The sequence below is a fragment of the Aotus nancymaae genome, unplaced genomic scaffold, assembly GCF_030222135.1.
Source record: "Aotus nancymaae isolate 86718 unplaced genomic scaffold, 86718_ANA_hifiasm-v0.15.2.pri h1tg000011l, whole genome shotgun sequence".
Classification (NCBI taxonomy): domain Eukaryota; kingdom Metazoa; phylum Chordata; class Mammalia; order Primates; family Aotidae; genus Aotus; species Aotus nancymaae.
In genome coordinates, this window is record NW_026988422.1 from 42,589,558 (window position 1) to 42,613,806 (window position 24,249).

At 37.4% G+C, this 24,249-nt stretch overlaps 1 protein-coding gene across 16 annotated transcripts in view; it reads left to right on the forward strand.

Moving 5' to 3' along the window:
• The window catches only part of MGA (MAX dimerization protein MGA), a 166,395-nt gene that overhangs the window by 107,325 nt on the left and 34,821 nt on the right, over window positions 1-24,249 (forward strand). For 14 of the 16 annotated variants that reach the window (XM_064374873.1, XM_064374877.1, XM_064374880.1 and 11 more), the window contains 5 exons: window positions 981-1,323; window positions 14,669-14,895; window positions 16,970-17,155; window positions 21,724-21,796; window positions 23,066-23,583. In XM_064374873.1, coding sequence (XP_064230943.1) covers window positions 981-1,323; window positions 14,669-14,895; window positions 16,970-17,155; window positions 21,724-21,796; window positions 23,066-23,583 — 1,347 coding nt within the window. The remainder of the gene's footprint in view (window positions 1-980; window positions 1,324-14,668; window positions 14,896-16,969; window positions 17,156-21,723; window positions 21,797-23,065; window positions 23,584-24,249) is intronic. The other 2 variants (XM_064374881.1, XM_064374874.1) reach the window with 1 other exon arrangement.

Here is a 24,249-nt window from a genome sequence, read left to right on the forward strand (position 1 = left end):
TAGGAAGGAATTTTTGATCAATTGATTAATATATCTATCTTAGCAGCCTCTGAAGCATGTGAAATGATACCACAGCATGTTTATTTATTTATTTATTTATTTTGAGACAAAGTCTCACTCTTGTTACCCAGGCTGGAGTACAGTGGCATGATCACAGCTCACTGCGATCTTCCCACCTCAGCCTTCTGAGTAGTTGGGCCTATAGGTGTGTACCACCACACCTGGCTAATCTTTTGTATTTTTAGTAGAGAGGGGGTTTTGCCATGTTATCCAGACTGGTCTCAAACTCCTGGGCTCGAGCTATCCATCTGCCTCGGCCTCCCAAAGTGCTAGGATTACAGGCATGAGCCACTGCACCTGGCCTTTGTCATGAGTTTTTGTACTTTCCATTTTGTAATTCTATGACTGAATTCTGGAACGGAAGATGATCAGATGTTGGAACTAAATGCATATTGTTTTATTTATTAATCCTTCATAAAGACTTTTATTTGTGTATTATCCTATCCTTTTTTTTAATTAATTACCCTAGAATAAGGCTCTGCAAACTTTTTCTGTAAAGGGCCAGATAGTAAATATTTAAGGTTTTGCAGACCATGTGTTCTATATAGCAGTTATTGAACTCTGCTATTGTAGTTCTTCAGACAGTATGTGTATGAATTAGCCTGGCTGTGTTCCAGTGAAACTTTATGAAACAGGCTGGATTTGGCCCATCGGTCTCAACCTTTGTTAATCTTTGCCTTAGAACATTATGTATAATTTATATTGAAAATAAATCCATCCTTGTTAATTTTGCTCATAATTGTCTGTACTAAGCATTAGAATGGCAGATCCTGGTTATATTCTTGTCCTTTGAATCTGCATTAGTCTTGTGCTATTAGTACTTAAAATCAGAGAGTAAGGCAATCCGGTATATGACTATAATTTGTTGGTGATATTGGTGGACAGTTTAGTGGAATTACAATTTTCTACTTTGACTTTAGGCATCTCTCAAAACTAAACCTATCCACACAATTATAAGGAAACGAGCCCCTCCATGCAACAATGACTTCTGTCGACTGGGTTGTGTATGTTCCAGTCTAGCTTTGGAGAAGCGCCAGCCTGCTCACTGCCGCCGACCAGACTGCATGTTTGGTTGCACTTGTTTGAAAAGAAAAGTTGTACTTGTTAAAGGAGGATCCAAAACTAAGCATTTTCAGAGGAAGGCTGCTCATCGAGATCCAATAGTTTATGATACTCTGGGAGAGGAGGCAAGGGAAGAAGAAGGAGTCAGGGAGGAGGAGGAACAACTCAAAGAGAAAAAGAAGAGAAAGAAGCTAGAATACAGTGAGTATTAATTGAGAGATAAAACTGTGTGGTATCATTTTTTGGATAAGTATGGTTATTTTAGAATGATACAACCTACCTTAATCCTAATCAATTATCCAATAAGAGTTTTGAGATTTCTTATTATCCTTACATGCTCTTTCTGACTGACTGTCTGAGATGCACACAAACACACCTTTTTTAAGTTGAATTGTTCTCTGCGAATTGCTTTTGAGTGCTAAATTTAGATCATACATACTCTTACTTGATCTTCTAGAATCTCTTTGACCTTTGAGTTTCATCCATTTTCTGGATTGTGCACACACACAGGTAGACACATATACTTTCTTTGGAAAGACTACAGATGATCCATATAATGCATCATATTTTCTAAAAAGAGTAGTTTGCAATAAGACCCTCTGGTCATTGTTGGAGATTTGGGGACAAAGTAGGGGTGTGATAAAGCTGAACATCATGTACTCTGTTGAAAATTGGGGTTTATTTTTGGAGGGGAGGATAAAATATGATGTAGATGCAGACCCAAGTTAAATATTATTTCATTATTGATTTTTTTCATTTCTGTTGTATCTTTGTATTTTGTTCAAATATATTGAAATTTTACCATATAATTGAAAAGTTTTCTTAGTTTATCAGGGGAGTAATAATCCTTTTTTGGCAATTTTATATTTACATTTCCTGTTGCTCTGTAGTCATTTTAATCAGAGGTGATGATTAATATTTCAGTATATGTTCTATCATAAGATCATGTTCTGCTTTCCATATCAACAATTGTAGATCTAATTTATAGTGTTAGTTTTAATAGCTTTGTGTTATAATGCCTTTGGTTGGATAGTTAGCCTTTTTGGATTTTCTTTATTATAAACTGTACAGTGATGAACATCCATTTTCAGAATAGACTATTAAAAGTGAAATTGCTGTGACAGTGCGTACATGTTAAACATTTGTAGATGTTACTAGAGTTGTACCAACTTTAGACATATACCAGTAGTCAGATACTGGATGGTGCCAGTTTTCTATTCTCTCTTCTTTCTCTTTTTTTTCTTTTGAAACGTAGCCTTGCTCTGTTGCCCAGGCTGGAGTGCAGTAGAAAGATCTTGGCTCACTGCAACCTCTGCCTCCTGGGTTCAAGCAGTTCTCCTGTGTTCAAGTGATTGTCCTGCCTCAGCCTCCTGAGTAGCTGGGATTATAGGTGTCCGCCAGCGAATCCAGCTAATTTTTTTGTATTTTAGTAGAGACGGGGTTTTACCATGTTGCCTAGGCTGGTCTTGAACTTTTTAGCTCAGGTAAGTCTGCCTGCCTCGGCCTCCCAAAGCGCTAGGATTACAGGTGTGAGCCACTGCGCCCAGGTAGTTTTCTGTTCTAATACTGAATATTTTAAAACTTTTAAAATTGTTATATGGATAGGCAGAAATTGATATTTTGTTTTAGATTTGTATTTCTTCTGTGGTAAGTCTTTTGACTATTTATCATAAACTGTTTTCTGTAAATTGCCTTTTGAATTCTTTGCTAACTTTTATTGGAGTGGCTGTTTTTTTTCCTTTAGTTTGTAGAAGCTTTATTTTTTTGGGGTTGTATTTTTGTAATTTACATTTTCATTTTGTTCAAGGTTCCCTCCCCCACTGCCCATCCATCCCCAGTGAAAAAGCAGTGATAGTTAAACTTGGCAGTCTCCTTTTATGGTTTCTAGCTTTCTTTTTTTTTTTGAGATGGAGTATTGCTCTGTCACCTAGGTGGAGTGCAGTGGCGTGATCTCAGTTCACTGCAACCTCCGCCTCCTGGGTTCAAGCGATTCTTCTGCCTCAGCCTCCCCAAGTAGCTGGGACTACAGGCACATGTCACCATGCCTGGCTAATTTTTGTATTTTGAGTATAGGTGGAGTTTCACCATATTGGCCAGGCTGGTCTCGAACTCCTGACCTTGTGATCTGCCTGCCTCGGCCTTCCAAAGTGCTTGGTTTCTATCTTTGAAGTCTTGCTCAGAAAGTCTTTCTCTACCCTTGAGATTATAAACATATTTAATTATATTTTCTTTTTTTTTTTTTTTGATACAGTGTTTTGCTCTTGCCCAGGCTAGAGTACATTGCCGAAATCTTGGCTCACTGCAACTTCTGCCTAGTGAGTTCAAGTGATTCTCCTACCTCAGCCTCCCAAGTAGCTGGGATTACAGGCATACATCATCACACCCAGCTAATTTTGTATTTTTAGAAGAGAGAGGGTTTCACCATGTTGGTCAGGCTGGTCTTGAACTCTTGATCTCAGGTGATGCACCCATCTTGGCCTCCCAAAGTGCTGGGATTACAGGCGTGAGCCACCACGCCCAGCCTATTATATTTTCTTCTAGTACTTTTATAGACCTAAAAAAATAAGTGTTATTGTATCTGAATTTATTTAATGTGAGATTTGTAGTAGGGAATCATTTTTCCCCCACATGCCTAGCCAGTTGTACCATCACTTATTGAGAAATAAACTTTTCCTACTGGATCAAAATGTCATTCTGTAATGTAATATATTAAAATATATCAGTGCCTGGATCTCTTTCTGGTCTCTCCTGTTTTGTGACCAGTGCCAGGCTATTCTTATTTCTATTTTAGTGTTTAAGTGAGATATAGTGTATTTATATACCTAAATGATCTTTGTGTAAATAAAGATTTTAAATGTTTAAAATGAAGCATAGTGTAGATTTATTTGTTTAGTTCTATTCATATCTCCTTACCGAGTTTACTTCCTTCTTGTGCTTAAAACAACACATTTCCATTTGAAGGCAACAAAAGTAAGTTACAGAAGCCCACATAAGCAGGAGTACTGCTTATCTGTTAGGCTTTACTGCTTTTTGATTATTTTCTTCAACCTGTGTCCTATCCTTGACCATAATTAAACTCTGATAGCCAATTAGCAAAGTACTTTTTTTGTTGTTTTCTTACTGGTACAGTTTATTATAAGAAGCAAAGCTTGCTATTCCCTATCTAGGAACCATCAATTTTCTTGTGCTGTTAGGGAAGAATAAAAAAAGAGGGGTGATATTTTTGTTAACAACTGGTATGTAAGAGGAGTAGAAATATGAAAGAGTTCTTAGAGGTAAACATGTTGCTAAGACCAAAAATGGACAAAGAAAAAAATATAAAAACTGGAAAAAGTTGAAATCCTGTAGTATGTTTTGCAAAAAGGTAGGTGGAAACTGGGGCAGGGTGGGGGGGGAAGTAAGTTATGAAATTGAGTTATAAGCATTTTATTTAGAATGATTGAGTGTAACCACTAAAAATAAACATAAATGGTTAAAAGTAGTCACTTGTGGTCACTGCACTACTGGATATGATGGAACACTTGTTTTTTTCTTTATATATTCATTAGCACAGTTTTAATTTTTTGGTTTTTATTATATAGTTAATATTTAAATAAAAAAATTAGTGGTCTCAATGGACAAAATCTAGGCACTTAATAATACATTTTTTGTCATTGTAACAGACTTAAAATTTTTCTTTTAATGGTTCGATCCATTGCTGTAAAAAAGATGGCTAACATTATTGGACACTCTTATGCATAGCGCTCTATGAGGGTTATATCATTTAAACCTGCAGCCTTATATGCTAAGGAGGCTTTATTATTCTCCATTTTACAAATTAGCTAATTGACTGCTTAGTGATTTGTTCCCCAAGGTCATAAAGATACTAAGTATCTTGTATGGGACTGCCAAGTCCTCATGCTTTTTCTGCCTTTTAAGGTAGGGACAGTTTCTGAAATTTTAATTCTACCTCCTTGTTGTAGTCTCATTTGACCTTCACTTTCATCACCTGCTTACCCTTTAGTTTGTCAAAAAATACTGCTGGCTATGCTGAGATACCGTGCTTAGCTGTTGTGGGTAGTACCAAAGGAAAGAATAAAACCTGGCATTTCTGTTTTCGAAGCCCACTCAATATACCTGTAAATTAATATATATAAAGAAAAAAATTTAATAAAATTGATACTTGCAGCTAGACTGAGGAATAAAGAGAACACACAAATTACCAGTATTAGGAATGAAAGGTGACTTAAGTACAGACAATGAAAGGATGATATGGCAATATTACAATTTTATGCCAGTAAATTGGACAAATCAGATGAAATGGAGAAACTCTTTAAAAGACACAAACTACAAAACTCACGAAGAAATAGATAACTGCTTAGCCATATGTTTATTAAAGAATGGAACTTGTAGTGGAAAATCCTACAATAATAGCTCTGGTTCGAGTTGCTTCACTGTTGAATTCTACAAAACATTTAAAGAATAAATTCCATTTGATGCAGTCTTCCATAAAATTGTCCCATCTTATGAGACCAGCATTACCTTGATATTCAATTCAGAAAAAGACTTTGTAAGAAAACGGTAGACTAATAACATAGAGGTAGAAACTATAACATAGATGTAAAATTTTCAAATAAAAGTTTAGCAGCTCAAATCCAACAGTATATGTAAAGGATACTGCATCATGCTAAGTGGAGTATATCCTAGAAGTGTAGGATTTGTTTAAATTTGAAAAAAACAACATAGTTTGCCGTTACAATGGACTTAAAAAAAGACCATATCATCATCATAAGATACACATATATATATAGTATTGATATACATAGTATTATGTGTAGGATTTGTTTAAATTTGAAAAAAATCAACATAGTTTGCCGTTACAATGGACTTAAAAAAAGACCATATCATCATCACAAGATACATATATATATATAGTATTGATATACATAGTATTATCAGTTATTAGTTTCTTAAGAAATTCAAAACACCATTTTGTGAGGTTAAATTCCATTCTTCAGGACCAACACAGATCACAGGTAGCCCTGGAGCTGAGGAATAGCTTTGATTTTTGGTAAAATTTGTGAGTCCACAGCTTTCTGATCAGTCTTGCACTGCTCTGTAGCCTTGTTTTTCTGTGTCAGAGATCTCACCTTCCTGGTGTCTGGGCTTCTGCAGCTGCTCTTGAAGTAAGCATCAATAAGATGTTTTGGGATTTTTACGTTGCTGATGCCAATTTTGGTTGAGGTGGAAATGACAAATTTCTGGCGTGTTCGAACTCCACCTGATTAAGAGATATTTTTGAAGATTGACAAAATTTATTTCTGGTAAAAATTCTCAGCACACTAGGAATAGAAAGGAATTTTTCTCTGCTGGAAACAAGAATCTTTGAAAAATATTACAATTGACATATTAATGATAAAAGACTGAGTGTTCCCTCCCAAAGACTGGGAATGAGGAACAACCCCCACTTTTGCCACTTCTTTTGAACACTATACACAGGAGGTTCTAGCCAGTGCAGTAAGACTTGATCAAGAGAGAGGTATCCAGATTGGAAAGGAAGAAGGAGAAATTGGCTTTATTCTTGGATAGGAAAATCCTAGGGAATCTACAAAACAAGCTACTAGAACTACAAGTCAGTTTAATGAGGTTGCAGCATACATTATCAATATGCAACGTATTTGTATATTTCAGCAGTGAACAATTGGAAATTGAGATTTAAAAATAAACCTTTTAAAATAGCATCCAAAGAGATGAGACACTTAAGGATAACTGATAAAAGATACCTAAGACCTATATACTAAAAACTATAAGACATTGCTGAGAGTAATTTTAAGAGGCCTAAATAAATGGAAAAAATATATTGTTTTCATTTATCAGAAGACACTGTGGTAAGATACTTTTTACAAATTGACTTATAGATCTGCTGATGCTATTCTAATCAAAATCCTAACAGGATTCTGGGGTATAGAAATTGACAAGTTTCTAAAATTTTTATGGAAAAACAAAGGGCTTAGAATAGTCCAAACAACTTTGATAAAGAATGTACCTGGCCAGGTGCAGTGGCTCACACTTGTAATCTCAACACTTTGGGAGGCCGAGGCAGGTGAATCATCTGAACTCAGGAGTTTAAGACCAGCCTGGGCAACATGGCAAAACCCAATCTCTACCAAAAATACGAAAAATTAGCCTGTGTGGTGGCATGTACCTGTATGTAGTCCCAGCTACTTGGGAGGCTGAGGTGGGAGGATCACTTGAGCCTGGGAGGCAGAGGTAGCAATGAACTGAAATCATGCCACTGCACTCCAGTCTGGGTGACATAGTGAGACCCTGTCTCAAAAAAGGAAAAAAATTAATGTTCTAAATTATGGTGACATTATATGTTGTAATTAGTAAATATGTCCATATATATAAAATACATATATATGGTTAGGGATAGAAATTTGATTTAGATATGAATATTTATGTAATTTACCATATAACAGATTAAAGGAGATAATTTATGATATTAATACTGAATACTGTTAAATTGATAAAAATTCAACATTTATTTTTGTTTTTTATTTAATTAACATTTATTTTTTATTTAAAAAATGGCTCTTAGCAAGCGGATCTGAATATTGGAAAAATGGTGGTTCTCATTTTCATTGGTGATCTTATTGCAATTCTGATGAAAACTTTGACAGCTTTTAACATGAAACATGAAAAGCAGAACTTATAATTAATTTATATGGAAATGCAAAGGCCCTAGAAATAACCAGGTCAATCTTGAAGAACAAGGGCAGGATGGAAGGATTTATTGTATATCAAAAGTTATAAGACTACCACATTTAATATGGAAGATACTGGCTTGAATATAAAATGAATAGATATGTAAAACAGAATAGAGAGGCTACAGGCTGGGTGCTGTGGCTCATGCCTGTCATCCCAACACTTTGTGGAGCCAAGGCAGGAGGATCACTTAAGCCTAGGAGTTTGAGACCTGCCTGGGCAACATAGGAAGACCCCCCTGTCTCTACTAAAAATTTAAAAAAAAAATGTGGCTAATGGCATGGTAGCTCAGGCCTGTGATCCCAGCTACTTGGTAGGCTGAGACAAGAGTATGGCTTGAGTCCAGGAGGTTGAGGCTGCATTGAGCCATGATAGCACCACTGCACTCCAGCCTGGGTGACAGTGTGAGACCCTGTCTCAAAAATAAAAATTAAGGCCAAGTGTGATGGCTCACGCCTATAATCCTAGCACTTTGGGAGGCTGAGGTGGGCGGATTGCCTGAGCTCAGGAGTTTGAGACCAGCCTGGGCAACATGGCGAAACCTTGTTTCTACTAAAAATACAAAAAATTAGCCATGCATGGCAGTGTGCTCTTGTAATCCCAGGTACTTGGGAGGCTGATGCATGAGAATCTCTTGATCCCAGGAGACCGAGGTTACAGTGAGCCTAGATCATCACATCATTGCACTGGGTGACAAAGCGAGACTCTATCATAAAATAAAATAAAATAAAATAAAATGATTAAAACATAAATGAACCCTTGAATTGACAAGAATAGGGAAAGGATGATCTTTTCAATAGATGGTGATAGGATTATTGTACATCCGTATGGGAAAAAAGAGAAACTATTAATTTCTCACACTATGCATGGAAATAATTTATAGGTATGTTATAAACCTAATTTTCATTGACTAAACAATACAGCATTTAGAAGATACAGGCAAATGTATACAGGATCTCATATTAGGAAAAATTTCTTAAACATGACAGAAGAAAACCAATTTTTTTTTTTTTTTTTGAAAACCAATTCTTAAGGAAAAGATCAACACATTTGACAACTTTAAGATAAGACATTCAGGGGCTGGGCACGATGGCTTATGCCTATGATCCCAGCACTTTGGGAGGCTGAGGTGGATGGATCACTTGTGGTAAGGAATTGGAGACCAGCCTGGCCAACATGGTGAAACCCCATCTCTATTAAAAATACAAGAATTAGCTGGGTGTGATGATGTGTGCCTGTAATCCCAGCTACTCAGGAGGCTGAGGCACAAGAATTGCTTGAACCCGGCAGGTGGAGGTTGCAGTAAGCCAAGATTGTGCCATTGCACTCCATTCTGGACAATAGAACGAGACTCTTTCTCAAAAATAAATAAATAAATAAAATTTAAAAAAAAAAGAAATTCAGAGATTTAAGATATTAAGTAAATGAAACTGTCAGCTACAACAAGAAAGCAGGTATTTGTGATACCTAAGGACCTATATCCAGAATATATAAAGGTGCTACAAATTAATAATAAACAGCCCTATAGAATAAATGAGCACGAGTTTTAGAAGCATTTCATAAAGTGAAATGTTGAACATTTCCTTTGTAATTGGAGAAATCTAAATCCATCGTGAGATTCTACTAGATGCCTGCCAGAATGGTTATCATTACAAGCCTCTGGTAATACCAACTGTTGATAAAGACAGTGAACAATGGGAAATCTCCTATACTGCTTATGGAGAAATAAATAACCACTTTGGAAAATAAGTTTGACAGTATCTACTAAAGTTGAAGATTCATATCTCCTTGATGGAGCAGTTTGACTCCAAAGTAACAAGCAGAACTGCATTATATAAGAATATTTATGGTCTTGATTCTCACAGTATCTAAAACCTGAAAACAACCCCAAATGTTTAATAACAATAGAAGAATAAACAGTAGTATGATTAATCAGTGAAATAACATACCACAGTGCAAATAAATGAATTACAACTATGTGTATCAGCATAGATGAATTTTACAAATATAATGTTGAGAGGGAAAAAAGCCAGGTTAAAGAATATATCTTTGATTTCATTAATATAAACTTTAAAAGTAGGCAAAATTAAGCTATGATATTTAGAAGTTATACTTTGACATTAGAAAAAGGAAAGCAAAGAGGTAGCTATCATTTAAGTGCCTTTTTTATAGGAAGGGGAGGGATTGTGATTGAGAAAGTATTCTGGAATTGATAGCACTGTCCTATTTCTTGTATAGTGTTTACATGGATGTATAGTTCTTAATATGTATTGAACTATACATTGTTTATGTACTTTTCTTTATAAGTGTTATATTTCATTATAAAGATACTCAAATTGCCTACAGAAATGAGAGGAAGAGGAACATGGTGTTTTAGTGTGCTATATTAGCATGGCAGTTCTGTAAGTCTTCTAAGTGTAATGCTATTCATTTATGCTGCAACTACTGTAGACACTGCTGGGAGTGAGGAGGTAGAATACAGGCAATTAAAACAAGTCCATCTCTCTAAGAGGTTATTGTCAATTTGATGAAATAGGTATATGGTGAAAAGATACTGAAATTTTAAGTGCCACAAATAACTAAATTCCTGTAATGTTTTAAGTGTCATGAACAAAAGAACAAAAGACTTACTGAGAAGCTAGAAGACAGGGGATAAAGCTAGAAGACAGGGGATAAAGCTAGGGGACTTGGGGAAGGTAATATATATATTAGGAGGCATTTCAGTAGAATTGAGGAGATCATTTCTTTGTTAAAACTGATTTCCTTTCTTGACTCCTGTCAATGAATATGTACTACTCAGGTTCTCCCCTTAATTCTGCTTCTTCCTGTCTAGTGTTGTTCTTTTTTCCCTGAGTTTCAGAGAAAGAGTAAGAGACTCTCTAGTGTCATTATAAGGGGGAATAAAGAGATGCTGTATCTTGGATCCTAGGCTGTGTAAAGGAATCAAGTGAACAGTGGGCCAGTGGAGTGTGAGGGATCAGTGTCTTGTTCTTGCCTTTGTGGGGAGTCTGTTTTCATGACTTCAGCTATAGACTGTGTCGATGACAGTCCTGATTTTTAATTCCCATGCTATTTTATTTATTTACATATAGTTTGAGAGAGAGCGTCTTGCTCTGTCCCCCAGGCTGGAGTGCCGTGTCTTGATCATAGCTAACTGTATCTTTGATCTTCCTGGCTCAAGTGATCCTTCCATCTTAGCCTCTGGAATAGCTAGGACTATGGGTGCATACCATCATGCCCAGCTAAAGCTTTTTATATTCTGTAGAGACAGGGTCTTGCTATGATGCCCAGGCTGGTTTTGGACTCCTGGCCTCAAGAGATCTTCCCCACATTGGCTTCTGTATTAGGATTATAGGTGTGAGCTACTGCACCTGGCTCCCTACCCTATTTTTAGTATGTTGTTGTCCTTCCGATCTTAAACATGTTATAAACAGAACTGAACTCTTCCTTTTTCAATTAGCTCCTTTTATGAACTCTCCTATTTATTGGAAGCTCCATTTCTCATTTTTTCCCACTCTGATGACAGGTTAGCCATTTTCTGCTTATTCATGGTTGAAATTTTAAAATTGTCATTGATTCTCTGTGAGAGATTAAGAGAAGTATGAATAATCATTCTTGATATCTTAAGAGGTTTTTTTTTTTTTAGAAGTACTGTACTGTGTATTTTGTAGTTATTATTTCAAAAGAAAAAGATGGAAGGGACCTTTACTTAATATAATGCTTAGTTTATGGAGGCTTAGAAAATCCTTAAAAGATTGTTGATAGAAGTCCAAGACGTCTTGCCCTAAAGGCATTTTTGTTTTTGTCTTATAATTAATATGTGTATAAAATAATTAGCTACACTGAACAAGAAAGTTTTACCAAATGTGTGGTAGAACCCCTTAATGCCCCCTTCACTGGGAGGGCAAATCTCAAAAGACATACTTGTACATACTTACTGTGCATGCTACTTATTTTCTTTCCTGTTTTTTCTCTTAAGCACCTAACCATATTCCAACACATTTTCCTTATTCATCATACTGCCTGTCTCATCTTACTTCCCTCCAACAACTACATGTGGGAAAGGATTTTTGTCAGTTTTATTCATTGTTGTATCTGCAAAGTCTGATACATAGTAGAAATTCAAATATTTGAATGCATGCATGAACATTGGTGTCTTAGAAACCTTTGTGCCATCTCTACAAAAAAGTTAAAATTAAAAAACATTAGCCAAGCATGGTGGTGTGTGCTTGTAGTCTCAGCTACAAGCTAGGCAATGGGAAGATCCCTTGAGTCTGGGAGATCAAGACTGTGACCTTGACCATGATCGTGCCAGTGCACTCTAGCCTGGGTGGTAGAGTCTCAAACTCTGTCTCAAAATAAAAAACAGCTCAGAAACGTTTGGGTTTAAACGTGTATTATAAAGGAGCTACGTTTTAAAAGGTAGATGACAGAGACTACAGCTGGCTAAGTAATTGACTCAATCACTTTCTAGCTTTGCTGTCCCTATCCCTCACCCTGTATTTTAATTTTTGAATCTTTATTCAGCATTTTGTGGTTGTGCTCTTATGTTCATCTCAGGAGCCCCTTAGACAAGTTGTTCTTCACCAGTTGTTCTTAATGTTCAGAGCAAATATACCACTTACGAAAATCAGGTAGCAGCTTAGATTCTGCTTTGTCATGAAAGATTAATTGAAGTAAGTATTTGAATTAAGTATGAATGTCACTGAATCACATTTTATGTGACTTTAGGTAAAAGGTTTTGGGGCTTTGGCTTTGAACCAGCTGTATGTTCTCTTTGAGGACTGACCATTAAAATGCAGAAATACATTTGCTTCACTACAGCTGCTTTCTTTATGGGAATGGGCAGTTTACTTTGAATAAAACCAATAGTGCTTGGCATAGTGGCTCATGCCTGTAATCCCAGTGACTCAGGAGGCTGAGGCCATAGGATTGCATGAGGCCAGGAGTTCAAAACCAGCCTGGGTAACATAGTGAGACCTGGCCTCTGGAAAAAAAAAATTTTTTTTTTCTTTGTATTACCTTTAATCAACTCTTAACACCTAAATTTTTTTAAAAAAGACGTAGCCAGGCATGGTGGCATGTACCTGTAGACCTAGCTTCTTGGAAGCTTGAGGCAGGAAGATCACTTGAGCCAGGAAGCCACAGTGAGCCATGATTGTGCCACTGCCTGGGCTACAGAGTGAGACTTGGACTCTTAAAAAAATAAGTAAACCCAGGAGCCTCTTAACCTAGATCTTCTTTTTAATTTGATTAAGTAATCAATACATGTTTTCCTTTGTGCAGAATTTTTTTGGGATTATTTTTTAACAAGTAAAAATTGCATATATTAATGGTGTATAACTTGACATTTTGATATAAATTGTGGAATGGTGTACAGAACTTCTTGATAGTATGATTTTTACCTCAGTTGGATTTCATTGCCTCTATATTGACATACATGTTTTTGCTCCTATGCTGAGTTCAGGTTGTCTTTTGATTACAATTTGTCATTAGAATGCAGCAATGACAGCTTGGTCTCTGGAATCAGATTGACAGGGTTTGATTCTGGTTCTGCCTCTTAGTGATTGGACATCCCTGAACCTCAGCTTCTGTACCATGGGAATAATAATATCTTTTTCAAGAAGTGTTGGAGTTAAAACACATGAAGTGCTTAGTATAGGTGCTTGGAACAATGCTTAAGACTGTTGAATAGTAAGGTTTAGTAAATGTTTGTTATTATTTAGAAAATAAAGTGTAGTTAAAAGTTATCTTTTTAACCAGGCACGGTGGCTCACAACTGTAATCCATCACTTTGGGAGGCCAGAGTGGGTGGATCACTTGAGGCCAGGAGTTCAAGACTAACTTGGCCAACATGGCAAAACCCTATCTCTATTAAAAATATAAAAATTAGGCCGGGCGCGGTGGCTCAAGCCTGTAATCCCAGCACTTTGGGAGGCCGAGACGGGTGGATCACGAGGTCAAGAGATCGAGACCGTCCTGGTCAACATGGTGAAACCCCGTCTCTACTAATACAAAAAATTAGCTGGGCATGGTGGCGCGTGCCTGTAATCCCAGCTACTCAGGAGGCTGAGGCAGGAGAATTGCCTGAACCCAGGAGGCGGAGGTTGCGGTGAGCCGAGATCGCGCCATTGCACTCCAGCCTGGGTAACGAGCGAAACTCCGCCTCAAAAAAAAAAAAAAAAAAAAAAAATATAAAAATTAGCCAGGCATGGTGGCACATGCCTGTAATCCCAGCTACTCTGGTGACTGAGGCAGGAGAATAGCCTGAACCTGGAAGGCGGAGGTTGCTATGAGACAAGATCACACCACTGCACTCTACCCTGGGCAACAGAGTGATACTCTGTCTCAAAAAAAAAAAAAAAGGTGTTTTGCAGTAAGATCTTCTCTGACCCTGCTAAATATAATGGCATCCCCTTTTAATTCTTCATTCCTTAATTACCTTGCTGTGTTATTCTACATGGCTTACCATTACTTGATATTAGTATTTATTAGTTTGTCTTATTCTACTGGATTTTAAACTCTGAGGGCAAGGACTTTGTTTTATTCATAGCTGTGTTCATTCTAGTGCCTAAAACAGTATGTGGTTGATAGCTGCTGTTCAACAAATATTTGATTTTTGATGAATAAATTAAGGTATATGAATGCAATTTAATGCCCTTTTTTAGGGGGCATCTATTTGATTATTTTAACAAGTTAATTGCCTTTTGTGAGGGAACATATTTTGTTTTGGCAGGGCCTCAGTATTGATCTTTTGTTGCCAAAAGCACCTAAAATCTTACTCTTCTTTTTTGTTAAGCTATATGTGAAACAGAGCCTGAACAGCCTGTTCGACATTACCCATTATGGGTAAAAGTAGAAGGTGAAGTAGATCCAGAACCAGTTTATATCCCCACGCCTTCTGTCATTGAGCCTATGAAACCATTGTTATTGCCTCAACCAGAAGTTTTATCTACTACTGTGAAGGGCAAACTGGTCACTGGAATTAAATCTGCACGGTCATATACTCCCAAACCCAATCCTGTGGTAAGTCCGGAATTTAATCTTTTATTACAAGTTACCAAAGTCATATGTAAAGATGATGTGTTTCAACCAGATTTTTGATTATTTTGTGAATCATTTTGCTTTCAGTAATATGTTTATAAGTCATCTTCCTTTCTTTCTGGTTTAATCAGTTTTGTGCTGGCACTTTTAAAATGTCTTAAAAGTAGAAATGAATAGTAGTAATTTTAAAAAATAGCCATCTTCTCTTCAAGATCATAGATGGGCTCTTTTACATGGCTTGGAAAAAGTTTTTTTAAAGATATTACTCCTATATTGTAGAATATTAATAAGATATGCAGTATTTATTATAAGTAGAAAAACATTAAGAAAAAGCTTTTAAAAGCAAATTTTAAAATGCACAACATCAGTAAAGTTTAAGATTTAAAATAACAGTTTATATAATGTGACTGTTAAAACTTGTAGGTAGAAGTAGGAAGTTATTGGCTGGGTGCAGTGGCTCATGCCTGTAGCACTTTGGGAGGTCGAGGCAGGTGGATCAAGATGGTTAGGAGTTCAAGACCAGCCTTGCCAACATAGTGAAACCCCGTCTCTACTAAAAAATACAAAAATTAGCTGGGCATGGTGGCACATGCCTGCAGTCCCAGCTACTCGGGAGTCTGAAGCAGGAGAATCGCTTGAACCTGGGAGTTGGAGGTTGCAGTGAGCTGAGATCATGCCACTGCACTCCAGCTCGGGCAACAGAGTGAGACTTAGACTGAAAAAAAAAAAAGATAGGAAGTTATTCATTGTGTTAATGGCTTAAGCAAGTCTTATTATCAAATTCATGTGTCTTCCTAGTCCATTAGATTGAAGAAAAGTTCTATACTGCGATGCTACTGAGTGTGTTTTTTGTAGCAGAGCTGTTATAGTATAAAACTGTTTCCGGTCTGTGATGAAATACGTATCGTTGACCCTTAAAAAAGGCAAAGGTAGCTGGGCATGGTGGGTTACGCTCGTAATTCCAGCACTTTGGTAGGCTGAGGCCAGTGGGTCACCTGAGGTTGAGAGTTTGAGACCAGCCTGGCCAACATGGTGAAACCCTGTCTCTACTAAAATACAAAAAGTTAGTAAGGCATGGTGGCTCATACCTGTAATCCCAGCTACTAGGGAGGCTGAGGCAGGAAAATTGCTTGACCCCGGAAGGCGGAGGTTGCGGTGAGCCGAGATTGTGCCGCTGCACTTCAGCCTGGGTGACAGAACAAGACTCCTTCTCAAAAAAAAAAAAGAAAGAAAGAAAGAAAGAAAGAAAAAGGGTTAGCGCCACTGATCTTCCACACAGTCAAAATTCTACATGTAACTTTTGACTCCCCCTAAACTGAACTCTTAATAGTTTACTGTTGACTGGAAGCCTTACCAATAACATAAACGGTCAATCATCACATTTTTATGTTCTATATAGTATATACTATATTCTTAAAATAACATGAGCTATGGAAAAGAAAGTTTTACTAAGAAAATAATAAAAAGAAAATGTAGTTATTATTCATTAATGGATCATCATAAAGGTCTTCATACTCATTATCTTCACATTGAGTAGTCTGAGGAGGAAGAGGAAGGGTTAATTTTACTGTCTTGGTGACAGAGGTGGAAAAAATCCACATATGAGTGGACCCACACAGTTCAAACCTGTGTTGTTTAGGGGTGAACTGTATAGAAAATAAGAGTAAATATTGATAAATTTCTACTGCAAGTTGGTTAGACTGAATCTAATATTAAAAAACTTAAATTTTACCTGTATTTAGTTTTTCTGGTAATTTACTGTATTTATTAAAGTATCAGTCTGTGAGGGAATGTAACAGTGTATCCTTCACCATAGATAATTTGAAATGCACTGCTCTGGTATGATCTGAAATTTCCTGATAAGAGAACTGGATCCTTTCTGACTGCCCTAAGATTCGGCACATATGAACTGTAGTTGTGTTATTTGATTTTAAAGTTTGCATTAAAAAATTTCAGCTATTGTAATAGGAAAAAAAGATTAAACATTCCTTTTCTTTTGGAGTCTAGGGGACTTTTTTCCCATTGTATGGAATGTTTTGTTGTATGAAATTTACAGATTCGGGAAGAGGACAAAGATCCAGTCTACTTGTACTTTGAAAGTATGATGACTTGTGCTCGAGTTCGAGTATATGAGAGAAAAAAAGAGGACCAGAGACAACTATCCTCTTCCTCTTCCCCATCTCCATCATTTCAGCAGCAGAGTTCATGTCATTCTAGCCCTGAGAACCATAATAATACAAAGGTAAGTTTCTTGTTCCATAGTTTCTTTTTAACTTCCAATTTCCTGTTTTTGGTATTAAGATTTGCATTACTATCAGAATAATTAATTTACTAATTATCCTACAGGGCAGGGCAGAGAAGGCATATGCGACATGTATGTCAGTTTATTTCTCTGTGTACCTATTGTATGGTATGTCTGTTAGGGTTATTACAAGTGTTATTCTTTTTTGGTTAGGTGCGGTGGCTCACGTGTCTAATCCCAGCACTTTGGGAGGCAGAGGCAGGTGGATCAGTTGAGCCCAGGAGTTTGAGACCAGCCTGGGCAACATGGCAAAACCCTATCTTTACTAAAAATACAAAAAAAAAAATTAGCTGGGCCTGGTGCTGCATGGCTGTAATCCCAGCTGCTTGAGGCACTGAGGAAAAAGAATTGCTTGAACCTGGGAGGCGGAGGTTGGAGGTTGTAGTGAACTGCAATCATGCCACTGTACTTCAGCTTAGGTGACAGTGAGACTCTGTCTCAAAAAAAAAAAAAGTACTATTCTTTCTTTTCTTTCTTCTTCTTCTTCTTCTGTTATGATAATCTTTTATTTATTTTAGAGACATAGTTTTGTTCTTGTTGCTCAGGCTGGAGTACAGTGGCACAGTCTCATCTCTGTGCAACCTCCGCCTCCCGGGTTCAAGCGATTGACCTGCCTCAGCCTGCTGAGAAGCTGGGATTACAGGCGCCCACCACCACATCTGGCTAATTTTTTGTATTTTTAGTAGAGATGGGGTTTCATCATGTTGGCCAGGCTGGCCTTGAATTCCTGACCTCAGATGATCAGCCTGCCTTGGCCACCCAAAGTGCTGGGATTATAGGCTTGAGCCACTGCACCCAGCCGCATTTGTACCCCACACTTTGGGAAGCTGAGGTGAGCTGATCACCTGAGGTTGGGAGTTTGAGACCACCCTGGCCAACATGGTGAAACCCTGTCTCTACTAAAAATACAAAAAGTTAGCTGGATATGGTGGTGGGCACCTGTAGTCCCAGCTACTCGGGACCCTGAGGCAGGAGAATCGATTGAACCTGGAAGGTGGAGGTTGCACTGAGCCGAGACTATGTTATAAGTCATGTATTAGTGATTATTTTGCAGAGATAAAGCGAATAATATTATCTTTAAATGAAGAGGAAAAACAAAGGACATCCAACCAATTTTCTATCCTTCGTTTTTCATTGCCTGGAAAATTAAGGATGAAAGACATTTATAAAGGCAGCATTAATGCCAGTTCTTCTGAAAAGCTCTTGTATTTTAAAACAGAATAGGGATGACAATAATTTATTTTATTTTATTTTTGAGATGAAGTCTTGCTTTGTCTCCCAGGCTGGAGTGCAGTAACATGAGTTCGGCTTGCTGCAGACTCTGCCTCCTGGGTTCCAGCAATTCTCCTGCCTCAGCTTCCCGAGTAGCTGGGATTACAGCAGCACTCTACCACACCCAGCTAATTTTATAAGTTTTTATTTCAGATCTCATGATAAATAAAAACTTTATTACCTATATTTAAAAATTATGTAGTTAAGCCAGGAAAATATCTATGTATCTATGAGGAAAAAATTTTAATTGCCTTTTTAGTATATTTTAAAATTCTCTCATAACAATTTTAACAATATTAATAAAAACTCTTTAAAATAAACTTAATGAGAAAGAAGGAAAGAACAGAGCATCAAGTTTTTAAAGTAGTTAATATACGACTTTTAGTTTATGTTATATCATTTTGGATAAAAAACCGTTATTTTCCCAGCTTTCAGAAGGTAGGTTTGAGTGACGCTTTCAGGGACACCCTATTCTCCAGTTTGTTTAAAATACCCATGAATAAATTTTTAAAAGGTAAACTTTTATGAATAAAGACACAAGAAATTAGTTTTTCAAAGTAAAAGTTATTCGTAGCGTATAATCCTAATTAAATACTATGCCATTTGATCCCAGTACTTACTGAAACTTGGTTGATGGTAAGATCATTTTCTCAATTTTAAGAAATGGGATTAGGCATCTCTCAAACATGTAGAGAGGCAGGACATTTGAGAATAACACTAATAAGAGTTTCTTGTCTTACTGCCACTGGGCAATTATACCTTCTCCCATTTGATCTTGTTACTGTTTACCATATGTCAAGTAGTGTGCCAGTGTGCTGTGCAATTATATGTACTATATATTTTACCGTATGAGTTTGGTGGTATTATCCCTGTTGCACACGAGGCAAGAAGGCTTACGTTATATTGCTAGCAAGCAGTGGAGCCAGGATTTAAGACTGAGTATACTTGACACCAAAGGCTATTTTTGTTTTTGTTTTGAAAGAAAAAGGCCCCCAAATCCATTTTGTTATCCTTATTGTATACTGTGAAACCTGAAAGACTCAATCCGACATTTGCTTGGGTCACATAATGCTATCTAAGTGGTTATATCCTCTGCTAATGTAAGAACTGATAAATTTTTAGATGACCGAGTGAACACTTACTTATTGTGAAGTGGGAGATATTTTAGTCCTTCATTACGATATGCAGTTGTTACGGCATTTAAGTTTCTCATGTCTTGCTTCTGTGATTTCAGCTTTTATTTATCATTGCTGTTGTAATGGTAACTATGGAGCTATCCCAAATTCTTTTAAATTTGCTATTTATCCTCTGTGGCCTGTCTAAGGAGACATTCTACATATATGTAAAATGTAGATTAGATTAGCATGTGTCTGGTACATTTTAAGTACCCTGTAAACACTAGCTTTCATTATTATCTGCCCAGAACAAAATCTGCTATTAATACATCAACTACATAGATTAAATGGAAACTGCCATTATCCTACAGCTCTTGCCTCCTTGGCAACAGTGTTCTGGGTCATAGAGTGGTGTCTGACCCAAGATGAACCATTCAGATTCCTAAGGATTTTAAAAATTGGAACTAAGTGCTGCTCTGCTTTGTCTATGGAGTAGCCATTTTTTAATTTTATTCCTGTGCTTTCTTTTTTTTTTTAGACGGAGTCTCGCTCAGTCACCGAGGCTGGATCGGTGTAGTGGTGCAATCTTGGCTCACTGCAACCACTGTCTCCTGGGTTCAAGCGATTCTCCCATCTCAGCCTCCCGAGTAGCTGGGATTACGGGCATCTGCCATCATGTCTGGCTAATTTTTGTATTTTAGTAGAGATGGGGTTTCACCATATTGGCTAGGGTGGTCTTGAACTCCTGACCTCATTTGATCCGCGCACCTCGGACTCCCAAAGTGCTAGGATTACAGGTGTGAGCCATCATGCCTGGCCTGTTCCTCTGCTTTCTTAATACACTTGCTTTCATTAAAAAAAAAATTGGAACTAAGGAAAGAGGGTGGTCTCTCCTGATTAGTGAAAGTGGAATGGTAAAAGAGTCTAGGTGGCAATGTTTCCAACCCATGGAGGAAGCTGGCATGAGAAACTGAGGCACACATTCACAGATAATTTAAAGAGTAAGTTCTGATTTCAATTATCCTTGTAGTTAGGCTTTACCTCTGCCCCTTCCATGGTTCAGCTGATGGCTGGGGGCTCCACCTTCACCTGTACTGCCACCTCAACATCAGTGGTGACTACCTAGAAAACCACTACAGGTATAAATCAGCAGTTTTCTTTTAAACAGCAATTTGTTAATAACAACAACAAAAAATTTAAATGTGCGTATCTTTTGACCCTGAATTTTAAGTATACGTGGCAGGTTGGTATATAGAAATACTAGCATGAGGGCACAAAGATATGTGTGTGTGTGTGTGTGTGTGTGTGTGTGTATTTACTCAAACATACACATATATAAGGCTGTTCAGTGCCCTATTGTTCTCAATAATGAAAACTTGGAAGCAGAATTCCTGTTAATAGAGGATTTGATAAATAAATTAAAATGTATTATTTTTTCTGACCTTGGAGTAATTTTTAAGAATTCTGGTTTTAATTATTTATCTGTAATTGTTAGGGTGTGCATCTTTCCACATTGGCAAATTTTCTTTTCTTTCTTTCTTTCTTTTTTTTTTTTTTTTTTGAGATAGGGTCTCACTCTGTTGCCCAGGCTGGAGTGCAGTGGTGTGATCTTAGCTCACTGCAGCCTTGACCTCCTTGGCTTGAGCGATCTTTCTGTTTCAGCTTCCCCAAGTAACTGGGACCACAGGCGTGTGCCACCACTGGCGGCTAAGCTTTTGTATTTTTGTAGAGATGGGGTTTTGCACTCTGAGAGGCACCTCTGCCTCTCAGAATGCTAAGATGATAGACATGAGCCACCGAGGTGGCCTCACTTGGTGAACTTTCTGAATAACTGCCATTTGTTTCATTAAACAGTAAATATATTTCCTTCTTTACTATAAAGTACAATGTGAATTATTTTCTTGATGACTCAATCACTATCAAGGATATTAGGGAGCAAAACTACGTGTTTTTGCCCAAGGTTTTATATGATAGTAATGTAGCTGTGCATGTGGATTGAAGGTGTTGACATTTTAATCATTCTAATAATTTAAACTTCTGAGAGAGATTTAGTGCTTGTGTCCAAGTTTCTGTGAGTATTGAATATATGTTAAAGTATTTCTGTATTACTGTCTCCTTCAGGAACCTGATTCGGAACAGCAGCCCTTAAAACAACTCACCTGTGACTTGGAGGATGATTCTGGTAAACTACAAGGTTAGAATGAAAACTAGATCTTAACATTTTATAGGAATTATTTAGGTCTAAATTATATTAATAATGGGAGAAAACCCAAACCATCAATTCAGAACATGTCTGCCTACCCTATTTCAAACTTATGCCAAAAACAGGGACAATAAGTAAAAGTTTTTTCCCCATTATTTGGTCTGTTAACACTCCTGCTTTCAAAAATAAAAGAAAACTCATTCATGTTGATATAGCATGTTGTTGCAAGAGACATTTAGGATGAGGTCAGTGAATTTTTTTTTAACCTCTTTCCAACCCCCAGCAATATTGGCATCATTAGCTATTGGTCCTCCATAACTGCCACCTTTGGGGAAATCTAAAGGGAGAAAGGAAGGAATATTACTGTGATTTATCTAGCAGAGGCCACTGCCAGAATTACTTTGATGAGAGATAGTGGTCAGGGAGTTACCTATTTGATTTTGGTTATGCTTCCTAAGACTTCTGACATTTAAGCAGCAGGGCTTAACTTTTTAAAAGAAGTCAGTGGTACAGACAAATAATGATAATGTTTCTATAGCACATTGAGGTAAGTGGAGGAGGTTGCTGGGGTGGAGGGAACCTGGCTGAGAGCATGAGCACCCTGAGAGGATTATGGGGTCCCTTGACATACAGGTACATTCATTGGGCAGCTGTTCTCAAGAAATCTAGGAGTCTAGTGAAATACGTATCTAGTGTACATGTTGCCATGGATGGAATACTTTGGGGAGCTGAGTGATCTACATACAATGTAGAAATGGAGCAGTCGTATCTAGAGGCACAGAAGTAATTCAGAAGTATTTGCAGTAGAAATTAAAGGTACAGTACACTTAAAGTCAGAATGCTATTTTTCTTGCTGTTCTTTTGGATTGACTCTAATGTTCACATGCTTCAAACATCTTGCGAGTAGCCTCACTTTCCCTGTATGGATAGCAACATAGTAACCTATACCAGTGAAGCTTAACCTTGGTTTAAGGTCATGCTTTTTTGCAAGCTAACCGCTAATGTAATAATTATGGCATTTAGAGCAGTTTTAAGGGAACTCTCTATTAAAGCCCAGTCAGCGGGATAATTAGGACTATTGTAGTCTGATTATCTGGAATTTTTCTTACTGGAAAACTCCCAAATTTTGAAAGTTAATACATTTTAAGTTGCTACTGTGAAAGAACATGAAAATGTGACAATTTTTTTCAGAGTTTCATACAAAATGCTGTGATACAGAAATAGTCTTTCGCCTTTTTATTTATTATTATTTCTCGTCAGAAAAGAGCTGGAAGTCTTCCTGCAATGAAGGGGAATCCTCTTCTACTTCTTATATGCATCAGCGGTCACCTGGTGGTCCCACCAAACTGATTGAGATCATCTCAGACTGCAACTGGGAGGAGGATCGGAACAAGATTTTGAGCATCTTATCCCAGCACATCAATAGCAACATGCCACAATCACTTAAGGTGGGCAGCTTCATCATTGAGTTGGCTTCTCAGCGAAAGAGCCGGGGTGAGAAGAACCCTCCTGTTTATTCTTCTCGTGTGAAAATCTCTATGCCATCATGTCAAGACCAAGATGATATGGCTGAGAAATCTGGATCAGAGACTCCTGATGGTCCATTGTCCCCTGGGAAAATGGAGGATGTCTCTCCTGTGCAGACAGATGCCCTGGATTCAGTGAGGGAGAGATTACATGGAGGCAAAGGTCTGCCTTTTTATGCAGGGCTTTCTCCTGCAGGGAAGCTTGTGGCCTATAAACGTAAACCCAGTTCAAGTACATCTGGGCTTATCCAGGTGAGAATTATCTTTAATCTGGGTGTAGCACCTTTTTATACTTAGGTAGTATCATGATTTTTCAGAGTCCTTTATGGGCCTGATATCCTTTATCTTTATGTTTCCTGGGTGACAAAATTATTATCTCTTTTTGTAATAGGCCTAGGTTAGATGTATACCTAGAGTGAATTTTTGTCACATTTACGAACAGAAATGTAGGGCCTTGTATTAGTTTATAATTTTCTTTCTTACCTTCCCAGAAAGTTGCTCTTCATAAACTTTATTGCCTGGGGCTCTAGAGATACTTTGACAATCAAGCAAGGATAGTTAGGGATTCAGTCTAGCTCTTGGAATTTATTATTAGCGGTTAGCTTTCAAAACAAAATCATGGTTAGAATGGTAGGTATAAGGGGAAGATGAAATTGACTTTATGATAGGCAGTATGTGTTTAGAAACTTGGGGAAGTTTTTATTTCATTTTTTAAAAATTTATTTATTTATTTGTCAGAGTCTTGCTCTGTTGCCGAGGTTGGAGTGCAGTGGAACAATATTGACTCACTGCAACCTCTGCCTCTAGGTTCAAGCGATTCTTTGTGCCTCAGCCTCCCAAGTAGCTGGGATTACAGGTGTGTGACACCACACCCAGCTAATTTTGTGTGTGTGTGTGTGTGTGTGTGTGTGTGTATGT